This window comes from Pelophylax lessonae (assembly GCF_965119305.1).
Source record: "Pelophylax lessonae genome assembly, chromosome: 7".
Lineage (NCBI taxonomy): Eukaryota > Metazoa > Chordata > Amphibia > Anura > Ranidae > Pelophylax > Pelophylax lessonae.
The window spans coordinates 62,498,441-62,517,615 of NC_138774.1; the positions used below are offsets into that span (position 1 = coordinate 62,498,441).

The 19,175-nt window shown below is 48.4% G+C and overlaps 1 protein-coding gene across 1 annotated transcript in view; it reads right to left on the reverse strand.

Annotated features, from left to right (window-relative positions):
* Nucleotides 1-3,198: 3,198 nt before the first annotated feature.
* The window catches only part of LOC309560042 (complement C2-like), a 137,041-nt gene continuing 121,064 nt past the window's right edge, over nt 3,199-19,175 (reverse strand). The window contains exons 17-18 of the mRNA XM_082263548.1: nt 18,235-18,290; nt 3,199-3,400 (exon numbers count right to left, since the gene is read on the reverse strand). Of these exons, the coding sequence (XP_082119674.1) occupies nt 3,212-3,400; nt 18,235-18,290 (245 nt within the window). The 3' untranslated portion in view covers nt 3,199-3,211. The remainder of the gene's footprint in view (nt 3,401-18,234; nt 18,291-19,175) is intronic.

Consider the following 19,175-nt stretch of genomic DNA (forward strand, 5'->3'; position numbering starts at 1 on the left):
ATTACTGTAGTAATGTCACTGGTCCCCCCAAAAGTGTCAAAAATGTCAGTTAGGGATCCGCTTTGTCCGCCGCAATGTCGCAGTCCCGCTAAAAATCGCAGATCGCCGCCATTACTAGTAAAAATAAATAAAAATGACATAAATCTTTCCCGTAGTTAGTAGACGCAATAACTTTTGAGCAAACCAATCAAAATACACTTATTGTGATTTTTTTTTTTTTTTTTTTTTTTTTACCAAAAATAAGTAGCAGAAAACAAATTGGCCTAAAATGTTAAAAAAATTTGATTTTTAAATTTTTTTGAGAATGTTTTATAGCAGAAAGTGAAAATTGTTTTCTTTTTTCAGAATTGTCGCTCTTTTTTTGTTTATAGCGCAAAAAATGAAAATCGCACAGGTGTTCAAATACCACCAAAAGAAAGCTCTGTTTGTGGGGAAAAAAGGACATAAATTTTATTTAGGTACAGCATCGCACGACCGAACAATTGTCCGTTAAAGTAACGCAGTGCCGAATCGCAAAATATGGCCTGGTCATTAAGGGGGCAAATCTTCCGGTCCAGAAGTGGTTAATCTCAGAGGACATTGTCAAGGGCAAGGACTCCTGGCCTATGACGACATCCTCTGTGACAAATACATTGGGCTAAGCCTATGCTACTGATTTCATCAGGCTGCCAGCGCTTGACTGCGGACTTTGAGCTTGTTTCGTTTTTTGTCATATGCGGAATATATGCAGCGGTTTTATGCAGCGGTTTTATACAGTACTACACTATCGGGTCTGCTTTGTATCTCTCCTCACTTCATTTCTGAACTAATTGTGGTCTGAGGTGTAATCCATGCCAAGCTGGCCATCTCCATTCAGCCTGTCATCTGACCACTCACCATGCCAGGACATACCACAGGCACCTATGCCTTACCTTATCAGGTTACACCCTGTCGGCAGATCCAGGTGGTTTTTGACAGGAGTTGTAAGGGAAGCCCTCTGGTCATCTTGGCCTCCACCAAGTACGTGACACACTGGGGTTGATTTACTAAATCTGGTGCAGCTCTGCATAGAAACCAATCAGCTTCCAGCTTTTTTTTTTTTTTTGATCAAAGCTTAATTGAACAAGCTGAAGTTAAGCCCCGTACACACGAGTAGAAATTTGGCCGGGAAATTTTGTCCGACGACCGATCTGCCATTTTTCGGCTTGTTAGTTTGGTGCTTTCGACAGCCGACTCAGACTTTTTGGCTGACAAAATCCTGGTGTGCAGGCATTAAAATTTTTGTCCTCCCGTCAAAACACGTCCGATTTTCGTCTCATTAGTACAGATTTAGATGGGGAAAAATCTTATGAGCAAGACTAGGCATGCTCAGAGATAAAATTAAACATATGTAGTTCATGTAGAGTGGTCCCTAACGTGCCACATCCCGAATGAAGAATCAGAAAAAAAGATGGGTTCCCCTGTGGGTGGGACTTTTAAGGCACTGATATTTCAGAAAATACGCATAGGTAAAAATAACAAATATCACTTTATTAAATGTAATTATACAAAAAATTGTAAAACATGAAAAATAGCAGCGGGCAAAGTTAAATATACATCACATTACAAAGTGAAGCGTTCACCATGAGACCCCCATAAATGAACACCCGACGCGTTTCGGAGACACACTCCTTCTTCAGGGATGCCTTGGGAGGGTGGTATGGTTCACTGTAATGGTTAAAACGAGAATGCCTGCCTGCACGGCTAAAAAACAGGACATGAACGGTGCCAGCGTGGTTTTATGGTGAGCCAGTTAGATTTGATAGAATCGGTTTCAACCAAAAAAGAAGGAATTTTTTTGATTTGTAAAGTTGGAATCCAGTCAAGATTGCTTGCTACCAAACCAATGTATCAGTCTGGGTGGGGACAGCTGAAATCCCAAAAGGAGGCAGTCCTTTTTGAGTCCAAACTTGGCAAAGTAAATCAAATGGCAGAGTAGATGTTGCTCCACGCTCGGCAAAGGAACATATGATCCTTTGCCGAGCGTGATACCACCCTCCCAAGGCACCCCTGAAGAAGGAGTGTGTCTCCGAAACGCGTCGGGTGTTCATTTATGGGGGTCTCATGGTGAACGCTTCACTTTGTAATGTGATGTATATTTAACTTTGCCCGCTGCTATTTTTCATGTTTTACAATTTTTTGTATAATTACATTTAATAAAGTGATATTTGTTATTTTTACCTATGCGTATTTTCTGAAATATCAGTGCCTTAAAAGTCCCACCCACAGGGGAACCCATCTTTTTTTCTGGCTCAGAGATAAAAGAACATAGAAAGCAATCCAACACATAACATCACTTCTGAAGTAGAATTCTGTAGTGCGGGAAAATTTGTGTGCAGTCTAGAGCAGTGGTCCTTAACTCCGGTCCTCGGGGCCCACTAACAGGCCAGGTTTGCAAGATAACTAAATTACATCACAGGTGATCTCATTTGCTGCTCAGTGATTGCAGTATTCTAGTCTGCATCTCCCCAAGGTAATACTTAAAATCTGGCCTGTTAGTGGGCCCTGAGGACCGGAGTTGAGGACCACTGGTCTAGAGCACATTCCAACCAACAGACACGCACTCTGGACAAAAGACGGACGACCGTTCGGCGGAAATTCGTTGCATGTGTACGAGGCTTTAGAAGCTGATTGGCTACCATGCACAGCTGCACCAGATTTTGCACTCTCCAGTTTTTATAAAACAACCCCAGTGTCTGCCCCTGTCCCCACCTCCTTAATAACCGCACATGTGTTTTGTTTTTGTACCTTTTTTTTGGGGGGGGGGGTAATTCTTATGCTTTCTTTATTTTCCAGCGGCCGTACACCCTGACCGCCATTGTAGCCAAGGCACATATCACAAGAGGCTGTAGGAGCCCATTCACAGTCTGATGAAGACCAAAAGAGCAGCGCAGGACCCAAGCTGTGACACCCAAACAGCAGATTGTTGCAGTACAACATTGGAACCAATGAGCAGGTGAGTATGTTTTTTTAGAGAAAGAAGAATAACAGGTGAGGGAGGAAGGTGGAATTAGGTTCCTCTTTAAGTCAATTTATAAGCATTTTTATTTTCAGCAGATATGAAAAAAGAGCTTTACAAAACATTGATTATAGTGCATGTCAGTCCATACAATGGGAAATCCTGCAGAGATGTGCATCAGTGGTTAATATGATGAGCTGAGTTCCAGGGACCGTGTTCCAAAGACCGCTCCGATCAGGCCGGACAGATAACCTCTCCTGAATCTGGTATTCCCGGCAAGAACTCCAGTTCTTCTTTTAGGTGTTCCCGCAGGAATGGCAAGACCTCCAGGACGTTCACATAGAAATCCCGAGCGTTAGAATCCTTATTACGCTTACCTTTTTTTTCACAAGGGTTAAAGATTCCAAAGCTCAGAACCCCTACCTGAGCAGAATCAAAAGAAAGAGAATAAATGAGCTTTGGCGGGAATGCTTAAAGGGTAACTCCACTTTCGTGGGGGGAAAAAAATAGCAAATAAAGAAAAAACAATATAGCGTATACAATTGCGACACAAATCATATTGTAATTAAATGTTGTTAAAAATTACCTTTCTTTGTCAATCTGCAGCCGCTGCAATTTTCTGAAAATGCAATATGGCTACCTGGAGGTGTTCTGTACACCAGAATGTATTCTGGCCACACCCCAGAAACACCATTTCCTGCTTGTGTGATTGGCTCACTGATTTTCCCAGAAGTCTGCACTAAGATACAAGTCAGATTTCTGGCATCCCCTGCAACAAAAATGACATTTTTGATGAGATACTCCCAATAGGAACGCATCTAAAGGGATGCAGGCCCAGCAGATTTCCTCATTAGTGTCCTGCAGGTCCCACAGCTGATAGATAATTATGAAACCACTCCCATTAGACCCACTCAGCACAGAGGAGCAAACGATGATTTCTTCAGAATAACAAAAGATAGGAATCTGCACAAAGATTGTTAAAATCCTTGCAATGTACAGAGATCACCCAGAGGGGAATGTTTTTTCCGCAACAAAAGTGAAGTTCCTCTTTAACCACTTGCTGACTGCCCCACGCAGATTTACTGTGGCAGGGTGGCTCGGCTGCGCATAATCACGTAGATCTACGTGATAATGTGCACGTGGATTAGGCGGTCCCGCTGTGAGCCAGGCCGTGGGAGGAGCACCCTCGATCGGCGCCGGCCTCCACGATCTTCGGATAGAATGACAGAAGAGCCACCTGCTCTTATATAAACAAAGCAGGCGGATCTTCTGTCAGACAGGCAGGGAGAGATCAGCAGTTTCAGCTAAGCTGAAACTGCAATCTGTCTGTGCCTGTCACAGAACCAACCCCCCACACAGTAAGCACTTTAGGCATACATTTAACCCCTTTGATCACCCTCAGTATTAACCCCTTCCCTGTCAGTGTCATGTATACAGTAACAGTGCATATTATTTAGCACTGATTACTGTATTAATGTCACTGGTCCCCAAAAAATGTAAAAAAATGTCAGTTAGGGGTCCGATCTGGCCGCCGCAATGTCACAGTCCTGCTAAAAATCGCAGATCCCTGCCATTACTAATAAAAAAAATAAAAAAATGTCCAAAAATCTATCCCGTAGTTTGTAAACGCTATAACGTTTGCGCAGACCAATTAAAATACGCTTTTTGGGATTTTTTTTACCAAAAATATGTAGAAGAATACAAATTGGCCTAAACTGATAAAAAATTTTAATTTTATAAATTTTTTTATTGGGAATGTTTTATAGCAGAAAGTAAAAAATATGGCGTTTTTTTTCAAAATTGTCGCTCTTTTTTTGTTTATAGCGCAAAATCTAAAAACCGCAGAGGTGATCAAATACCACCAAAAGAAAGCTCTATTTGTGGGGAAAAAGGACATCAATTGTATTTGGGTATGGTGTCGCACAACCGCACAACTGTTAGTTAAAGCAACGCAGTGCCGAATCGCAAAAAATGGCCTGGTCACTAAGGGGGTAATTAAACAATTTAAAAATGGCTTCCCTGCAAACAAAATAAATAATATTCATCCCATTGTCCACACTGCCATTCTTCACTCTCCTAAAGAAGAACTCCATGAAAAAAAAAAATGTTTCCCATGCAGTGGGGGCTGTGATCACACTACATGGGCTAACTGCTCATTTTGTCTAAGGGTGCCCCGAAAGGTTATACTCACCCGATCCTTCGATACCCTGGAAAACTGCACTCCCCCACATCCAGAGGAGGCCTGTTCCTGCCGTCCTCCTCATGTCCAAAGCCGGTCCATGGGTGTGATGAAGTCAGGAACAGTCCATTCACACACCGCTAGCGTGAAGGGGGCAGGAGCGGCAGGGTCTCGAAGTCTTGCGCTCGAAGATGAATGGATTAGGTAAGTATATCTCCGCTCTGCAATCCCCTAGATAAAAACGAGCAGTTAACCCATGCAGTGCGGGCACAGCCCCACTGTATAAAGAAAAACTATGTGCAAATGTCTATTTTCCCAAAGTTACCACTGCCAAAATTCTTCAGCATCCGAAGCTTCTGTGTATGTTGAATGTCAGTGTCCCTCACCATGTACTATGATTCCTTCTGATTGTAGTAACCGGCTGATGGAACCACAAAGCAGAGCAGGGCACCAGGCACCCAACACTCCCAGTGTGAAGTGTGTAGAATGCTTAAAGTGGTATTCAACCCAAAAACAAAATCGTAATACAATGCAGCTTACTAATCCTTAAATGTGGTGGCAGCTTTACTTTTCTTTTTTGTGCTTTTTTTTCTCCCCAATTTTCCCCTGTAACACACTTCCTGTCTTAGGGTTTCTAGACAGCAGCATGGCAATCTGGACGGGCGCTGGCCCTGCGAGTTAAACGTCTCACGAGTTCGCATACAATCTGGCCTCAGCCTGAGTCGCTGCGCTCCTCCTGGCCGACAGCCCCCCATTTCGATGGAGAGGAGGATCTGTCTGAAGTGGTGCCCACCCTGTTCCTGGTATGGTGAGTAGCTTCCCCCCTCTAACCCTGGAGGGTTTTGGGTGTGGATGTGGGCCCCTCCCTGGGAAGGTTGGACGCCTGGGTTCCCCTCCTTCCCGCAGGCACCCCCCTTTATCCTGCCCCCTCCCTCCACATATGCTGGGGATGTGTTTTTTTTTTTTTTTGGGTTGTCTGGCAACTTTCCTGGGGTGGGGGCAGGGCGCTAATGGCGATGGGGGCTGGGGGGTGTGTCGCCGGCGACCAGACTATCCACTGAACAAGGGGTAACTGGTGGGGGCTCCTGCCAAGGCCCCCGTCCTGCCTGGATCTGTCCTGAGTCCTGGTGCCCCTCGTTCTGGGTCCCCTTATGCCTTGTGGTGCCGCGCAGGGCCGCCATTTTGTTGTAGCATGTCTGTTACTATACATGGCGGCCATGTTTGTGTAGTCCGGCGAACATTTTCTTGTGGTTCACCAATGTAAATAGTGAAGGCCATGACAGTGGAGCCCTGTGGGCGGCATTTTCGCCAGTGGGAGCCCCTCCTTATCCCCTGGTGCTGACTCCTGGCTCATTTAGCTTCCTGATCGCCGCACCTGTAGTGAAGATTCTTCTGGCGGTTGCAGGTGCCTGTGTCGGGGGGTGGTGAGTCTGGTGGGGTCCTCTCCCTCTCTCCTGAGGATCGCTCTGTGCCTTGTGCTGGTGACCGGGTGGTGCTGCCAGCGCGGTGGGGGTTGTCCCTTAGCAGTATCTTCTTTTTTGTGGAGTCCCCCTGGGGACACATACAGTCTTTGGGGCATGTTTGCCCACCTGATCTCCTCTCTGAGGCTGCAGGGCCCTCTGGGTCCCAACCATCCATCCATGCACCGATGGCGATCCTGGAGTCCCTTGCGTCCCAGATGGAGGCGGCTTGCAGGCGACGGGCTAGCAAAAAGCTCCCCAGCCTTATCTGTCTCATCAGATACTGAATCTTATTCAGCCACTGTGGACATGAATCACCCTGCTGGGTCTGCGACTATGCGCCTGGAATTCTCTGATAGTGAGGATGATTCCTCCTTGACTGCGGACGAAAGGACGCTGGTGGATGCACTGATTGTATCTGTGCAGGAGACCCTAAAGATGGAGGACGCAGCTGAGGCTGCGACGGAGGTGTAGGTACCCTTTGGCACTCACAAGCCATCCAGAAGAGCAAAGGTGTTCCCTTTCCCCGCCTATTCTGTTAGAATTGTTGCTAAAGAGTGGGGATGACCAAAGCGTCCCCATGGGGTTACTAAACGCTTTTCTAGGCGTTACCCCTAGTCAATGGGATTTCCTCTCCTCTATAGATATCAAAGATGCCTATTTTCACATTCCAGTATGTGCCAGTCACCAGCGTTGTTTCCGCTTTGCTGTGGAGGAGAAGCATTATCAGTTTGTGACGTTACCCTATGATCTCGCCCCTGCTCCTCGGATCTTCACAAAAGTGTTGGCTCCGGTGCTAGCCTTGTATTGCCAACAGATGATCGCGGTACTGGGCTACTTGGATGATCTCCTTCTGCGAGCGGAGTCTCTCTCTGCTCTGGTGGAGAACCTGGAGATCACGATACAAACTCTGCGGGAATTTGGCTGGATTCTGAATTTTCAGAAGTCTGCCCTGGTGCCGTCCATGAAGCTGGACTTTTTGGGTCTGACTCTGGACTCAGCCATAGCCAGAGTGCTCCTTCCTCTGGACAAACTTCAAAAATTGCAGGCTGCAATTTGCCTCCTGTTGTCCAACAAATGGTCATCCCTCTGGACTTGCATGCGGGTGCTGAGCCTGATGGTGTCTACCTTTTGAGGCGGTTCCGTTTGCAGAGTTCCATACGAGGTTTGATTCTGACCAAATGGGACAAGGCTCCGCATTCTCTGGACAATCAGATCCGGCTGAGTCTGAGAACAAAGGAGTCTCTGATACGGTGGCTTCGCTCTCCGGTGCTTCGGCTGAGAAAAGCCTTCCACCCCTTGTATTGGACGATGGTCACCACAGATGCCAGCCTGTGCAGCTGGGGAGGCATCCTCGGCAAGCATTCTGCTCAGGGAATCTGGACACTGGAAGAGTCCAGACTACCGATCAGTGCCTTGGAACTCAATCGGACAATGCCACGGCCGTGGCTTATGTCACTCACCAAGGGGGCACAAGAAGTGCCCTGGTGGCTCTGGAGGTAGCCGGCATTCTAAGGTGGGCAGAACAATTCATCCCAGCCCTCCCTGTCATACACATTCCCGGGGTGGAAAATTGGCGGTCGGATTATCTCAGTCCACAGGTGGTGGACAAAGGGGAGTGGTCCCTTACTCCGTAGGTGTTTCACCAGCTGTGTCTCCGGTGGGGCACCACCGAGGCCCGAGGTGGATCTGTTGGCATCTCGGCTCAACAGAAAGGTGCAGAGGTTTGTGGCTCGGTCAAGGGATCCTCTCACTGACGCGCTTGTGGCCCCGTGGGGTCAGTATCGTCTAATCTATGCCTTCTCTCCTCTCAAGCTTCTGCCCAGACTCCTACGCAGGATCAAGGCAGAAGGGATTCTGGTTATCTTAGTGGCACCGGACTGGCCTCACTGGGCCTGGTACGTCGATCTAGTGCGGCTGCTCGCCAACATTCCTTGGAAGCTACCTCACAGGGAGGATTTGCTGTCCCAAGGACCGATCTTCCATCCTGCTTTACAATCACTGTCTTTTACGGCTGTTGATCGCCAGGTGCTAAAGGATAGAGGTTTGGTGATTGCTATGTTGTTATAAGCTAGGAAATTTACCTCTAGGAAGATCTACCATCGTACGTGGAAGACGTACATTGCTTGGTGTGTCTCATGGGGTCCATCCTCGCTCCTTGTCGATGGCTTGTATCTTAACCTTCCTTCAATGGGGGGGGTTGAACAGAAATTGGCCTGAAGTACCTATCAAGGGCCAGGTATCGGCCTTGGTCTTTTTCCAATGACCTTTGGCCACACACTCCCTGGTGTGTACCTTTCTTCAGGGTGTCCGACATTTGGTTACTCCAGTGTGGGCTCCGTTGCCGCCTTGGGATCTTAATTTGGTGCTTTCAGCTCTCCAGAAGCCTCCCTTTAAAAATATTTGGGGGATTCCCCAACTTATGCTGTTGCAGAGGGTGGCCTTTTTGTTGACTATCACCTCTCCGTGCAGGATATCGGAACTGGCGGCGTTATCCTGTCGTTCACCTTATCTGGTGATACACAAGGATAACGTGGTGCTTCGCCCCTGTCTGTCATTCCTTCCTTAGGTGATCTCTGACTTTCATTTGAATGAGGACATAGTGTTGCGTTCCCTGTGTCTCAGGCCTAAACATCTGAAGGAAATTGCCTTGCATGCCTTGGATGTCGTCCGAGCAACTAGGGTTTACCAGGCAGCTACGGAGTCTTTCAGGAAGTCAGACTCACTATTTGTGCTCACGGATGGACCTCGCAAAGTTTTGTCTGCTTCCTTTGTGACCATTTCCAGATGGATAAGACAGACGGTGGTTCAGGCCTATTCCATCAGGGGTCAGGTTCCTCCTTTCCCTGTCAAGGCGCACTCTGCTAGGGTGCTTAGTACCTCCTGGGCTTCTGTTATCAGGTGTTAGTGAATCAGGTTTGCAAGGTGGCCACCAAAGTTTTATAAAGTGGATGTGTTGGCATCTGCGGATGCTTCCTTTGGCCGCAAGGGTTTTCAGGCTGTTGTTAAGAGGACCTGATCCTCTTTGATGGTGTATTGTTTTTTTCAGGTGGGCTCCAATTGTTTTGGTTGAGCCATGTCACCTGGTTGGCTACTGTTTAGCCTTGGGAATTTTTTCCTGTTTCCAACCCCTCATGTTTGACACTGCTTTGGGACATCCCAATGGTCAAAAATGACAGGAGCTGTGAACGAAAAGAGAAAATGTGATTTTTGACTTAAGGTAAAAACCATTTCTCTGATGTTCATTGACGGACACAGCACCCACCCCTCTGTGGAGTTATAATTCTCCTGACACTGCTTTTAAAAAAACTGAGTGACTATAGCAGGAAGAGGAAGTATACCCTCTGAGACTGCCCATGGGTGTAGCCAAAAGTTTCTTCTGCCTAGTGTCCTACACCTGTAGGGGGCAAATTAACCAATGGTCAAGAATGACAGAAGCGGTGTCCGTCAATGAACATCAGAGAAATGGATTGTACGGTAAGTAAAAAATCCATTTTTTTTGTCTCCTCCCGCCGCTTCTAAAAGTGTTAGCAGCTCATGAGCCTCTCGGAACACTTTCAAGAGAAAGCCAGTCGCCAGCTAAAACTAATACTACCAGGGTTATTTATGGCGGATATCTTCAGCTATAATCCCGGTAAACCACTTGCAACCCACAACGTATATATATATATACGTATTGTAGTCAGCAAGTGTTAAAGCTGAACTCCAGCTAACACCTTTTTAATTTATTCAGTTACAGCAAACAGTTTTGTGCCTTTTGGGATAAAAGATTTACATAAATAAAAGCTGATCATTGTAAGCACCCCTGTCAGTGGTAAATGGTTTGTATCAACCCTCCAACTGCCACCCTTGCTGGACAGCTTGAGCTTTTAAAGGAAGTTAAAAAAAAAACTGACTTACTGGCCAGATCACCAAGTGAAAACCAAGACAAAAAAACCCTAAAAAAGAAAATTATTGCAGCCATCGCATCTAAGAAATGGTAAGCAGCAATATATTACATTTTTGTTTTTGATGGAATACCCCTTTAATTACTTCAGCTCCCGAACCTTTAAACCCCTTATGGACCAGACCAATTTTTACAATACCACTATGAGCCTGTTTTTTTGGTGATAACTTCATCATTTTTGGGGACAAAGCAGGCTTTCTTTTGGCAGTATCATCTTGCAAATGTAAAATTTTCTATGTAATCTATAGACTAAAAAAGTTTTTTTTTTTTTTTTCAATGCCCTTTTTTTAATTTTTTTTATTTTCACTAATGTTATTTTTTTTTTTTTTTAAGCAGCTTTGCTGTACAAAAAAAAAAGTATACATTTTACCCTAGAATTTGTTGTTTTTTTTTTTTCAGTTCTGTGCATTCTTTATGCAACATTGAAAAAAACATTAAGGAAACTGAAGAAAATTTTTACACTGAAACAGCTGCATTTTGCTTTATGTAACACATAGCAGTTCCCGACTGTCGTTTTGACAGCCAGTAATTGCCGACAATAGTAGTGGGAGAGCAGCAGGAGGGTTAAAGCCAAACTTTTCTTGTTTTGGATAAAGTGGATAAAAATGGCTAAACCCCTGTCAGTTTTTTTTTTTTTCTTTCATTGTCTTGGTAAATTTTACTCTTCATTTCCCCTGTCAGAGCTCTGATCAAGGCAAAAAGAAATCTCTCCAGAATAAAAGAGAGCTTCTCTTATGATCCATACACATGATCAGAAAGGGATACCAAAAATACCGCTTTCAAAGCAATCGTACGATAATCTGATCGTTCATACAGAGCTTTCGAGAGCTGATCATGATAGTTTATCCGATATTATCAGATGGGACTAGCACAAAAATTTTTCTCATATGATACCAGATCGTACAATTTTTTCATTTAAATAGTACAGTTTTCGTCTGAAAATACAATACAAATACAATACATCACATTACTTCGCTTCCGAATTTTTTATTCTGTGGTACAAGAATTTGCGTAACTTTAGTAACCTATTTATTTTCAACTAGCATGCAAAAAAAAATGGACGATCATTCAGATGAAAAATCGAATTGTGTGTATCTGGCATTAGACAGTGCGCACCCAAAACAAGTGTCCCCATTGGAAGATTTCTTCTCTGTCCCTAAGTCCCAATTCACGTATATGCGATGACAGACATCGCATGTGATTCAGGGCGCACTGATCCACAAATCACATGCAATGTCTGTGCAAAGTGAATTCAGCCATACAGATTGTATGGCTGAATATGCATTGGATTCGGACAGAAAACACACAGGACTCTTTTTTGGGTCCTCAGCAGAATTGGATCGCATGGTGGTTCACACCTATGCGATCCGATTCATGTCCAAACTGACAGTTTGCACTGCGATATGCGAACTGATCTGGGGGTGTCGTTAACTTTGTATTGACACCCCCAGCGATTTGCATATGGCAGTGTGAACTGTCTGCGATTTGAATGCGATGCGGGAACCCTCAGTGGATTTGTAGGGTTCCCACATCGCATATACTGTGTGTGAACCAGCACTAAAAGATTGGGTTTCCCATTGATTTCAGTCTCAGTGTCAATGGTTATTAAGAAAGAGGGTCAATTTCCCCAGTGGGAGAGACACACATACCAATAATAACCTGACAGGTTCTCAACTATCACTACTCTATCCAAAACTTACATTATAACTAAAGATTTTTTTTTTTTTTTGGATAGTGGAGATGGATTAGAATCTCTTTCAGGTTTTTATTGCTGTTTGTGCCCCCATTAGGGAGATTCACCCTCTCTATTTGTCATGTTTACCATTATCACCAAGAGTGAATGTGAAAGAAAATCCCACATTTTGAGTTGTCACCAAAACAGGAATACAGTAGATGGGAAATCTTCCAATAATGACACGTTCTGGTGACTACCAGGGATTCCCTTACTTTGAAGGGATTTCCTCTTCTTGTTTCAGCTATAAGACAGGAAGTGACACACAATCTCACTAATGGGACACAGATGGCAAAAAAATGACACGGGCAGACATGGGAGTAATGCCTTGTACACACGCATCGATTATTGGCCGGGAATTTTCGGCCAACGTCCGATCGGCCGATTTTCGGCTTGTAAGTATGATGCTTCCGACAACCGACTCCGACTTTTCGGCTGAAAAAAATCTGGTGTGTAGGCTATAAGATTTTTGTTGGCCGTCAACACAACGGCCGATTTTCTGTCAGTCAGTACAGATTTCGGCAGACAAAAATCTGATGAGCAAGACTGGGCATGCTCAGAGATGAAAAAACACACGGAAAGTAAACCAGCACATGACATCACTTCTGAAGTAGATTTTTGTTGGCCGAGAAAATTTGTGTGCAGTCTAGGCACATTCCAACCAACAAAACACCACTCTGGACAAAAGTCGGACGATCGGTCGGCCGATAATCGTTGCGTGTGTACGAGGCATTAGTCACACATGTGCAAGTCACAAGCAAGTCTCAAGTCTTAACCTTCAAGTCTCAAGCAAGTCTCAAGTTACTGTGGCGAAAAGCAAGCAAGTCAAGTTGAGTCCCTGCTAGAAGTCAAGCAAGTCAAGTCAAGTCATTTATTTTGGTTAAGTCACAAATCAAGTCAAAATACTGATCTACCCCAATTTTCACCTTTTAAATCAGTTAAAAGTCAGTGGTCAGCAAAGGTGTTTTTTTTTTTTTTAACAATAACAAAACTGCTTAGTGCTTTTTCTTGGCATATTAAAGAAACACTTTGGATGCCCAAACAGCTCAAAATCCTTTGTCTGGTCATGTTTCAACACCACAGTCACTAAAAAGTATTTCCATTGTTAAACAGCCAGTGTCCTAAAAATCAGAACACGCTGAGGTGTTTTAAGTAACGGTGGTGTCAGAAACATAACAGGCACATTCATTTTGCTTTAACACATCTTGAGAAAATGAAAATATTTAATAACTTAAAGAAGTAAAGTCATTTCGAGTCATATGTCAAGTCAAAGTCAAGTCTCAAGTAATGAATACCAATTCAAAGTCAAGTCGAGTCTTTTATTAATTTTAGTCAAGCAAGTCTCAAAGTCCTCAAACTGGTGACTTAAGTCTGACTCAAATCAAGTCACGTGACTCAAGTCCCCCACCTCTGGTTATAACCCTCCCTCATCCCACCTGCCTACATCAAAAACAGAATATTCCCTTTTGCATTGACCGACCTTATAAGCTGCCAACCTACCATCATGCAGGAATGATGCAAATGCTGTAAGACAGGCCCGGACTGGCCATAGGGCAGACCGGCATATGCCCAGTGGGCCAAAGCGCATGTCACTTCCGTGACCGTCCCTCCGAGTCCCGAGGCAGCTGCTCGCTTGCCGCTGGCCTCTCCGTGGAGAGGGCCGTGGCCGCATATTCTTCTGGCTCGCCGGGTATGTCCCAGTCCCCACTCCCCACTGAGCAGCCAGGCTGATCCTGAGCCCAGCGCCGCTCACTGCGGCCGGCTCCGCAGCCATCCAGCCTTCTCTAGGCAGCTCAGGAGGGGTGGACGGTGGAATTGGAAACTAGGGGTCAGGTGACTCGTGACTGAAGGGGGTGGAGCTAGAGGGGACCCCTTCTGAGTTCTGCTTGATGTCGGGAAGCGGGAAGGAAAAGTGTCTCTGCACTCTGCAGCACCGGCGCCGCACCACCCAAGGCCTGCCCTGCAAGGTAAGTGAAGTGCCACTGACCCCTCCCCACAGCACTGCCACTGACCACCCCCCTCAGCACTGCTACTGACCCCCCCTCAGCACTGCCACTAACCCCCACCCCACAGCAATGCCACTGACCCCTCCCCCCTCAGCACTGACACTGATCCGATTCCCCCCAGCACTGCCACTGATCCAACCCCCCCAGCTCTGTCACTGATCCGATTCCCCCCGGGCTCTGTCACTTATCCGATCCCCTCCTCCCACCCCTGTCACTGATCTGATTTCCCTCCCCCAGCCCTGTCACTGACCCCTCCCCCCTCAGCACTGACACTGATCCGATCCCCCAGCCCAGCCCTGTCACTGATCCGATCCCCCCCAGCCCTGTCACTGATCTGACCCCCCCCAGCCCTGTCACTGATCCGATCCCCCCCCAGCCCTGTCACTGATCCAATCCCCCCCCTCCCAGCCCTGTCGCTGTCACTGATCCCATCTCCCCAACCCTGTCACTGATCCGATCACCCCAGCACTGCCACTGATCCCCCCAGCACTGTCATTAACCCCCCCCAGCACTGCCACTGATCCCCCCAGTACTGTCATTGATCCCCCCAGCACTGATCCAATCCCTCCCCAGCCCTATCACTGATCCAATCCCCCCCCCCCTCCCAGCCTTGTCACTGATCCGATCCCCCCCCCAGCCCTGTCACTGATTTCCCCCCTGCCCTTTTACTAATCCAATCCCCCCCAGCCCTGTCACTGATCCGATCCCCCCCCCAGCCCTGTCACTGATCCGATCCCCCTACCCCAGCCCTGTCACTCATCCGAACCCCCCCCAGCCCTGTCACTCATCCAATCCCTCCCCCAGCCCTGTCACTCATCCAATCCCTCCCCCAGCCCTGTCACTCATCCGATCCCTCCCTCCCAGCCCTGTCACTGATCCGATTCCCCCCAGCCCTGTCACTGATTCGATCCCCCCCCCCCAGCCCTGTCACTAATCCAATCCCCCAGCCCTGTCACTGATCCAATCCCCCCCAGCCCTGTCCCTGATCCGATTCCCCCCCCCAGCCCTGTCACTGATCCAATCCCCCCCCCAGCCCTGTCACTGATCCGATCCCCCCCAGCCCTGTCACTGATCCGACCCCCCCCAGCCCTGTCACTGATCCGATTCCCCCCCAGCCCTGTCACTGATCCGATTCCCCCCAGCCCTGTCACTGACCACCCCCCCCCCCCAGCACTGTCACTGATTCCCCCCCCCCCCAGCACTGTCACTGATCTGATCCCCCTAGCACTGCCACTGACCCCCCCAACACTGCCACTCATCCCATCCCTCCACCCAGCATGGCCACTGATGCCACCCACCACCAGCACTGCCACTCATCCCATCCCCTCCTTGCTGCCACTCCTTCCCTCCCTCCATGCTGCCACTCCTCCCCTCCCTCCATGCTGCCATTCCTCCCCTCTCTCCCTCCACACTGACACTACTCTCCTTTCCTCCCTCCCTCTATGCTGCCTCCCTCCACGCTGCCACTCCTCCCCTCTGTCCACACTGACACTACTCCCCTTTCCTCCACCCATGCTGGCTCCCTCCACACTGCCTCCCCTCCATGCTGCCACCCCTCCACGCTGCCACTCCTCCCACCCTCCACGCTGCCACTCCTCCCATCCCTCGCTCCACGCTGCCACTCCTCCCATCCCCTCGCTCCACGCTGCCACTCCTCCCATCCCCTCGCTCCACGCTGCCACTCCTCCCATCCCTCGCTCCACGCTGCCACTCCTCCCATCCCCTCGCTCCACGCTGCCACGCCTCCCATACCCTCTCTCCACGCTGCCACGCCTCCCATACCCTCGCTCCACGCTGCCACGCCTCCCATACCCTCGCTCCACGCTGCCACTCCTCCCATCCCCTCCCTCCACGCTGCCACTTCTCCTATATCCCCCCTCTACATTGCCACTTTTGCCATCCCCTCCCTTCATGCTGCCACTCTTCCCATCCCCTCCCTCCATGCTGCCACTCTTCCCATCCCCTCCCTCCATGCTGCCACTCTTCCCATTCCCTCCCTCCATGCTGCCACTCTTCCCATTCCCTCCCTCCATGCTGCCACTCTTCCCATTCCCTCCCTCCATGCTGCCACTCTTCCTATCCCCTCCCTCCATGCTGCCACTCTTCCCATCCCCTCCCTCCACGCTGCCACTCCTCCCATCCCCTCGCTCCATGCTGCCACGCCTCCCATCCCCTCCCTCCACGCTGCCACTTCTCCTATATCCCCCCTTTACATTGCCACTTTTCCCATCCCCTCCCTTCATGCTGTCACTCCTCCCATCCCTTGCTCCATGCTGCCACTCCTCCCATCCCCTCGCTCCACGCTGCCACTCCTCCCATCCCCTCGCTCCACGCTGCCACGCCTCCCATCCCCTCGCTCCACGCTGCCACTCCTCCCATCACCTCCCTCCGCGCTGCCACTTCTCCTATATCCCCCCTCTACATTGCAATTTTTCCCATCCCCTCCCTTCATGCTGCCACTCTTCCCATCCCCTCCCTCCACGCTGCCACTCCTCCCATCCCCTCGCTCCACGCTGCCACTCCTCCAAACCCCTCCCTCCATGCTGCCACTTCTCCTATATCCCCCCTCTACATTGCCACTTTTCCCATCCCCTCCCTTCATGTTGCCACTCCTCCCATCCCTTGCTCCACGCTGCCACTCCTCCCATCCCCTCGCTCCATGCTGCCACTCCTCCCATCCCCTCGCTCCACGCTGCCACTCCTCCCATCCCCTCGCTCCACGCTGCCACTCCTCCCATCCCTTCGCTCCACGCCGCCACGCCTCCCATCCCCTCGCTCCACGCTGCCACTCCTCCCATCCCCTCCCTCTGCGCTGCCACTTCTCCTATATCCCCCCTCTACATTGCATCTTTTCCCATCCCCTCCCTTCATGCTGCCACTCTTCCCATCCCCTCCCTCCACGCTGCCACTCTTCCCATCCCCTCCCTCCACCCTGCCACTTTTCCCATCCCCTCCCTCCACGCTGCCACTCCTCCCATTCCCTCTCTCCACGCTGCCACTCATCCCACTCCCCAAGCCCTGCCACTGATCCCATTCAATAACCCCAAGGACTGCCACTCATCTCGTCCCCCCGCACAGCCACTGATTCCACCTTCCACGTATTGTCACTCATCCTATCCCCCCCTGCACTGCCACTGATCCCATCCAATCCCCCCCAGCACTGCCATTAATTCCATCCCCCCCCCCAACGCTGCCACTTATTCCATCCCCCCAGTACTGCGACTGATCTGATCCCCCTCAGCACTGCCACTCATTCCAACAACCCACCAGCACTACCAGTCATCTCACCCTCCTCTCGTACTGTCACTCATCCTATCCCCCCCGCACTGCCACTTATTCCATCCTCCCTCCACACTGATCACATCCAATCCCCCCCCCCCGACATTCATTACACCACCCCCCCCCAGCACTGCCACTGACTCCATCCCCCCAGCACTGCCACTGACTCCATCCCCCCAGCACTGCCACTCAATTTACACCCCCTCCCCATCACTGCCACTTAATTCATACCCCCCTTCCCTCAGAACTGCCACTCAATCCTCCCCCCCCCCCAGCACTGCCACTCAATTCACCCCCCCCCAGTACTGCCACTGATTACACCTCCACAGCCACCAATGGGTTAGTGCTAAAAATGTGCAGTAACCTCTAGCAATCAGTGAGCAGTGACTGTAGCAGGCTAAATAGAACTAAAAGACATTGAGAAACTGGTAACTGTCATTATTTGTAATTTGGTTTAAATAAAAAAAAAAAAAGGCTGCTCAGTCTAAAATGCCCGGGCCTATTTTTTGTCCCAGTCCGGGCCTGCTGTAAGGTCACATTACTTTGCAGTTTGCAATCCTGTTCACTTTTATGTGACAGGCTATCAGAACATTTGTTTCCCTCCACGTTTTTATTGGCTGCTTTTTGTGGTCAAATTGCCTGTCATGAGTCTCACCTGGAAGAATCTTCTTCTCCTTCTCAAATCAACGAAGAGAGATCCACCCGATTCTCCTGTGAAAGAGGCGGTAGAGTGGCAGTTAGGTACGTGATCTATAGGTACGTTATCTATCTATCTATCTATCTATCTATCTATCTATCTATCTATCTATCTATCTATCTATCTATCTATCTATCTATCTATCTATCTATCTATCTATCTATCTATCTATCTAATCTATCTTCTCTAATCAGGGCAAAGGGGCAGATTCTCTTGACATATCAAATGAACATTCATCTATGAAATGCTCCCCCAACACACTGTTCTTCTGACTGTGCCCTCTGAAATACTCAGGATTTCTGGGTATGGGGGAGCATGTGACCTTCTCCCCTTAAGCGGGCCATAGACAGATGGAAATGCAGGTGGTTCCGCAGGAACTGGACAAATTTTGAGTATGGGTAGGCTGGATGTACTGAAGTTGATCCATAGATCGATTTCAGTACAAACCAGCCTGTTTGGTTTTTACCTGCCCCGATTACTGCTGAGGGATATAGCTGCTGACAGTGATCATTGTTTTCTGCTGGTGGGGAAGGATTAATAGAGGCAGAACACAATAGCACTGCTGGAGTGATCCCCCATCAACACGGACTGTGTTGATGGGGGAATCGAGTGATTTTTTTTTTTCACTGCACTGCAGCACAACATAAAGCACGTGCCACAGGTTGTGGTGCGATGTGTTTTTGGAAAAAAAAAAAAAAGACAGGTGCATTAAAGAGACCCTGTCAAAGACCTTCCCATAAAATTATATGTGCAGGTAACATATTGTCTGCATATTATTAACATGTAAAAGCTTCCTTTTGTGTACACAATGAAAAGCCCTGACACTGCTGCTGGGTGCCACCATCTTGAATGTGATGTCCGCAGCCCCAGCAGACTCAAAGCTGTCACTCCTCTTTGCT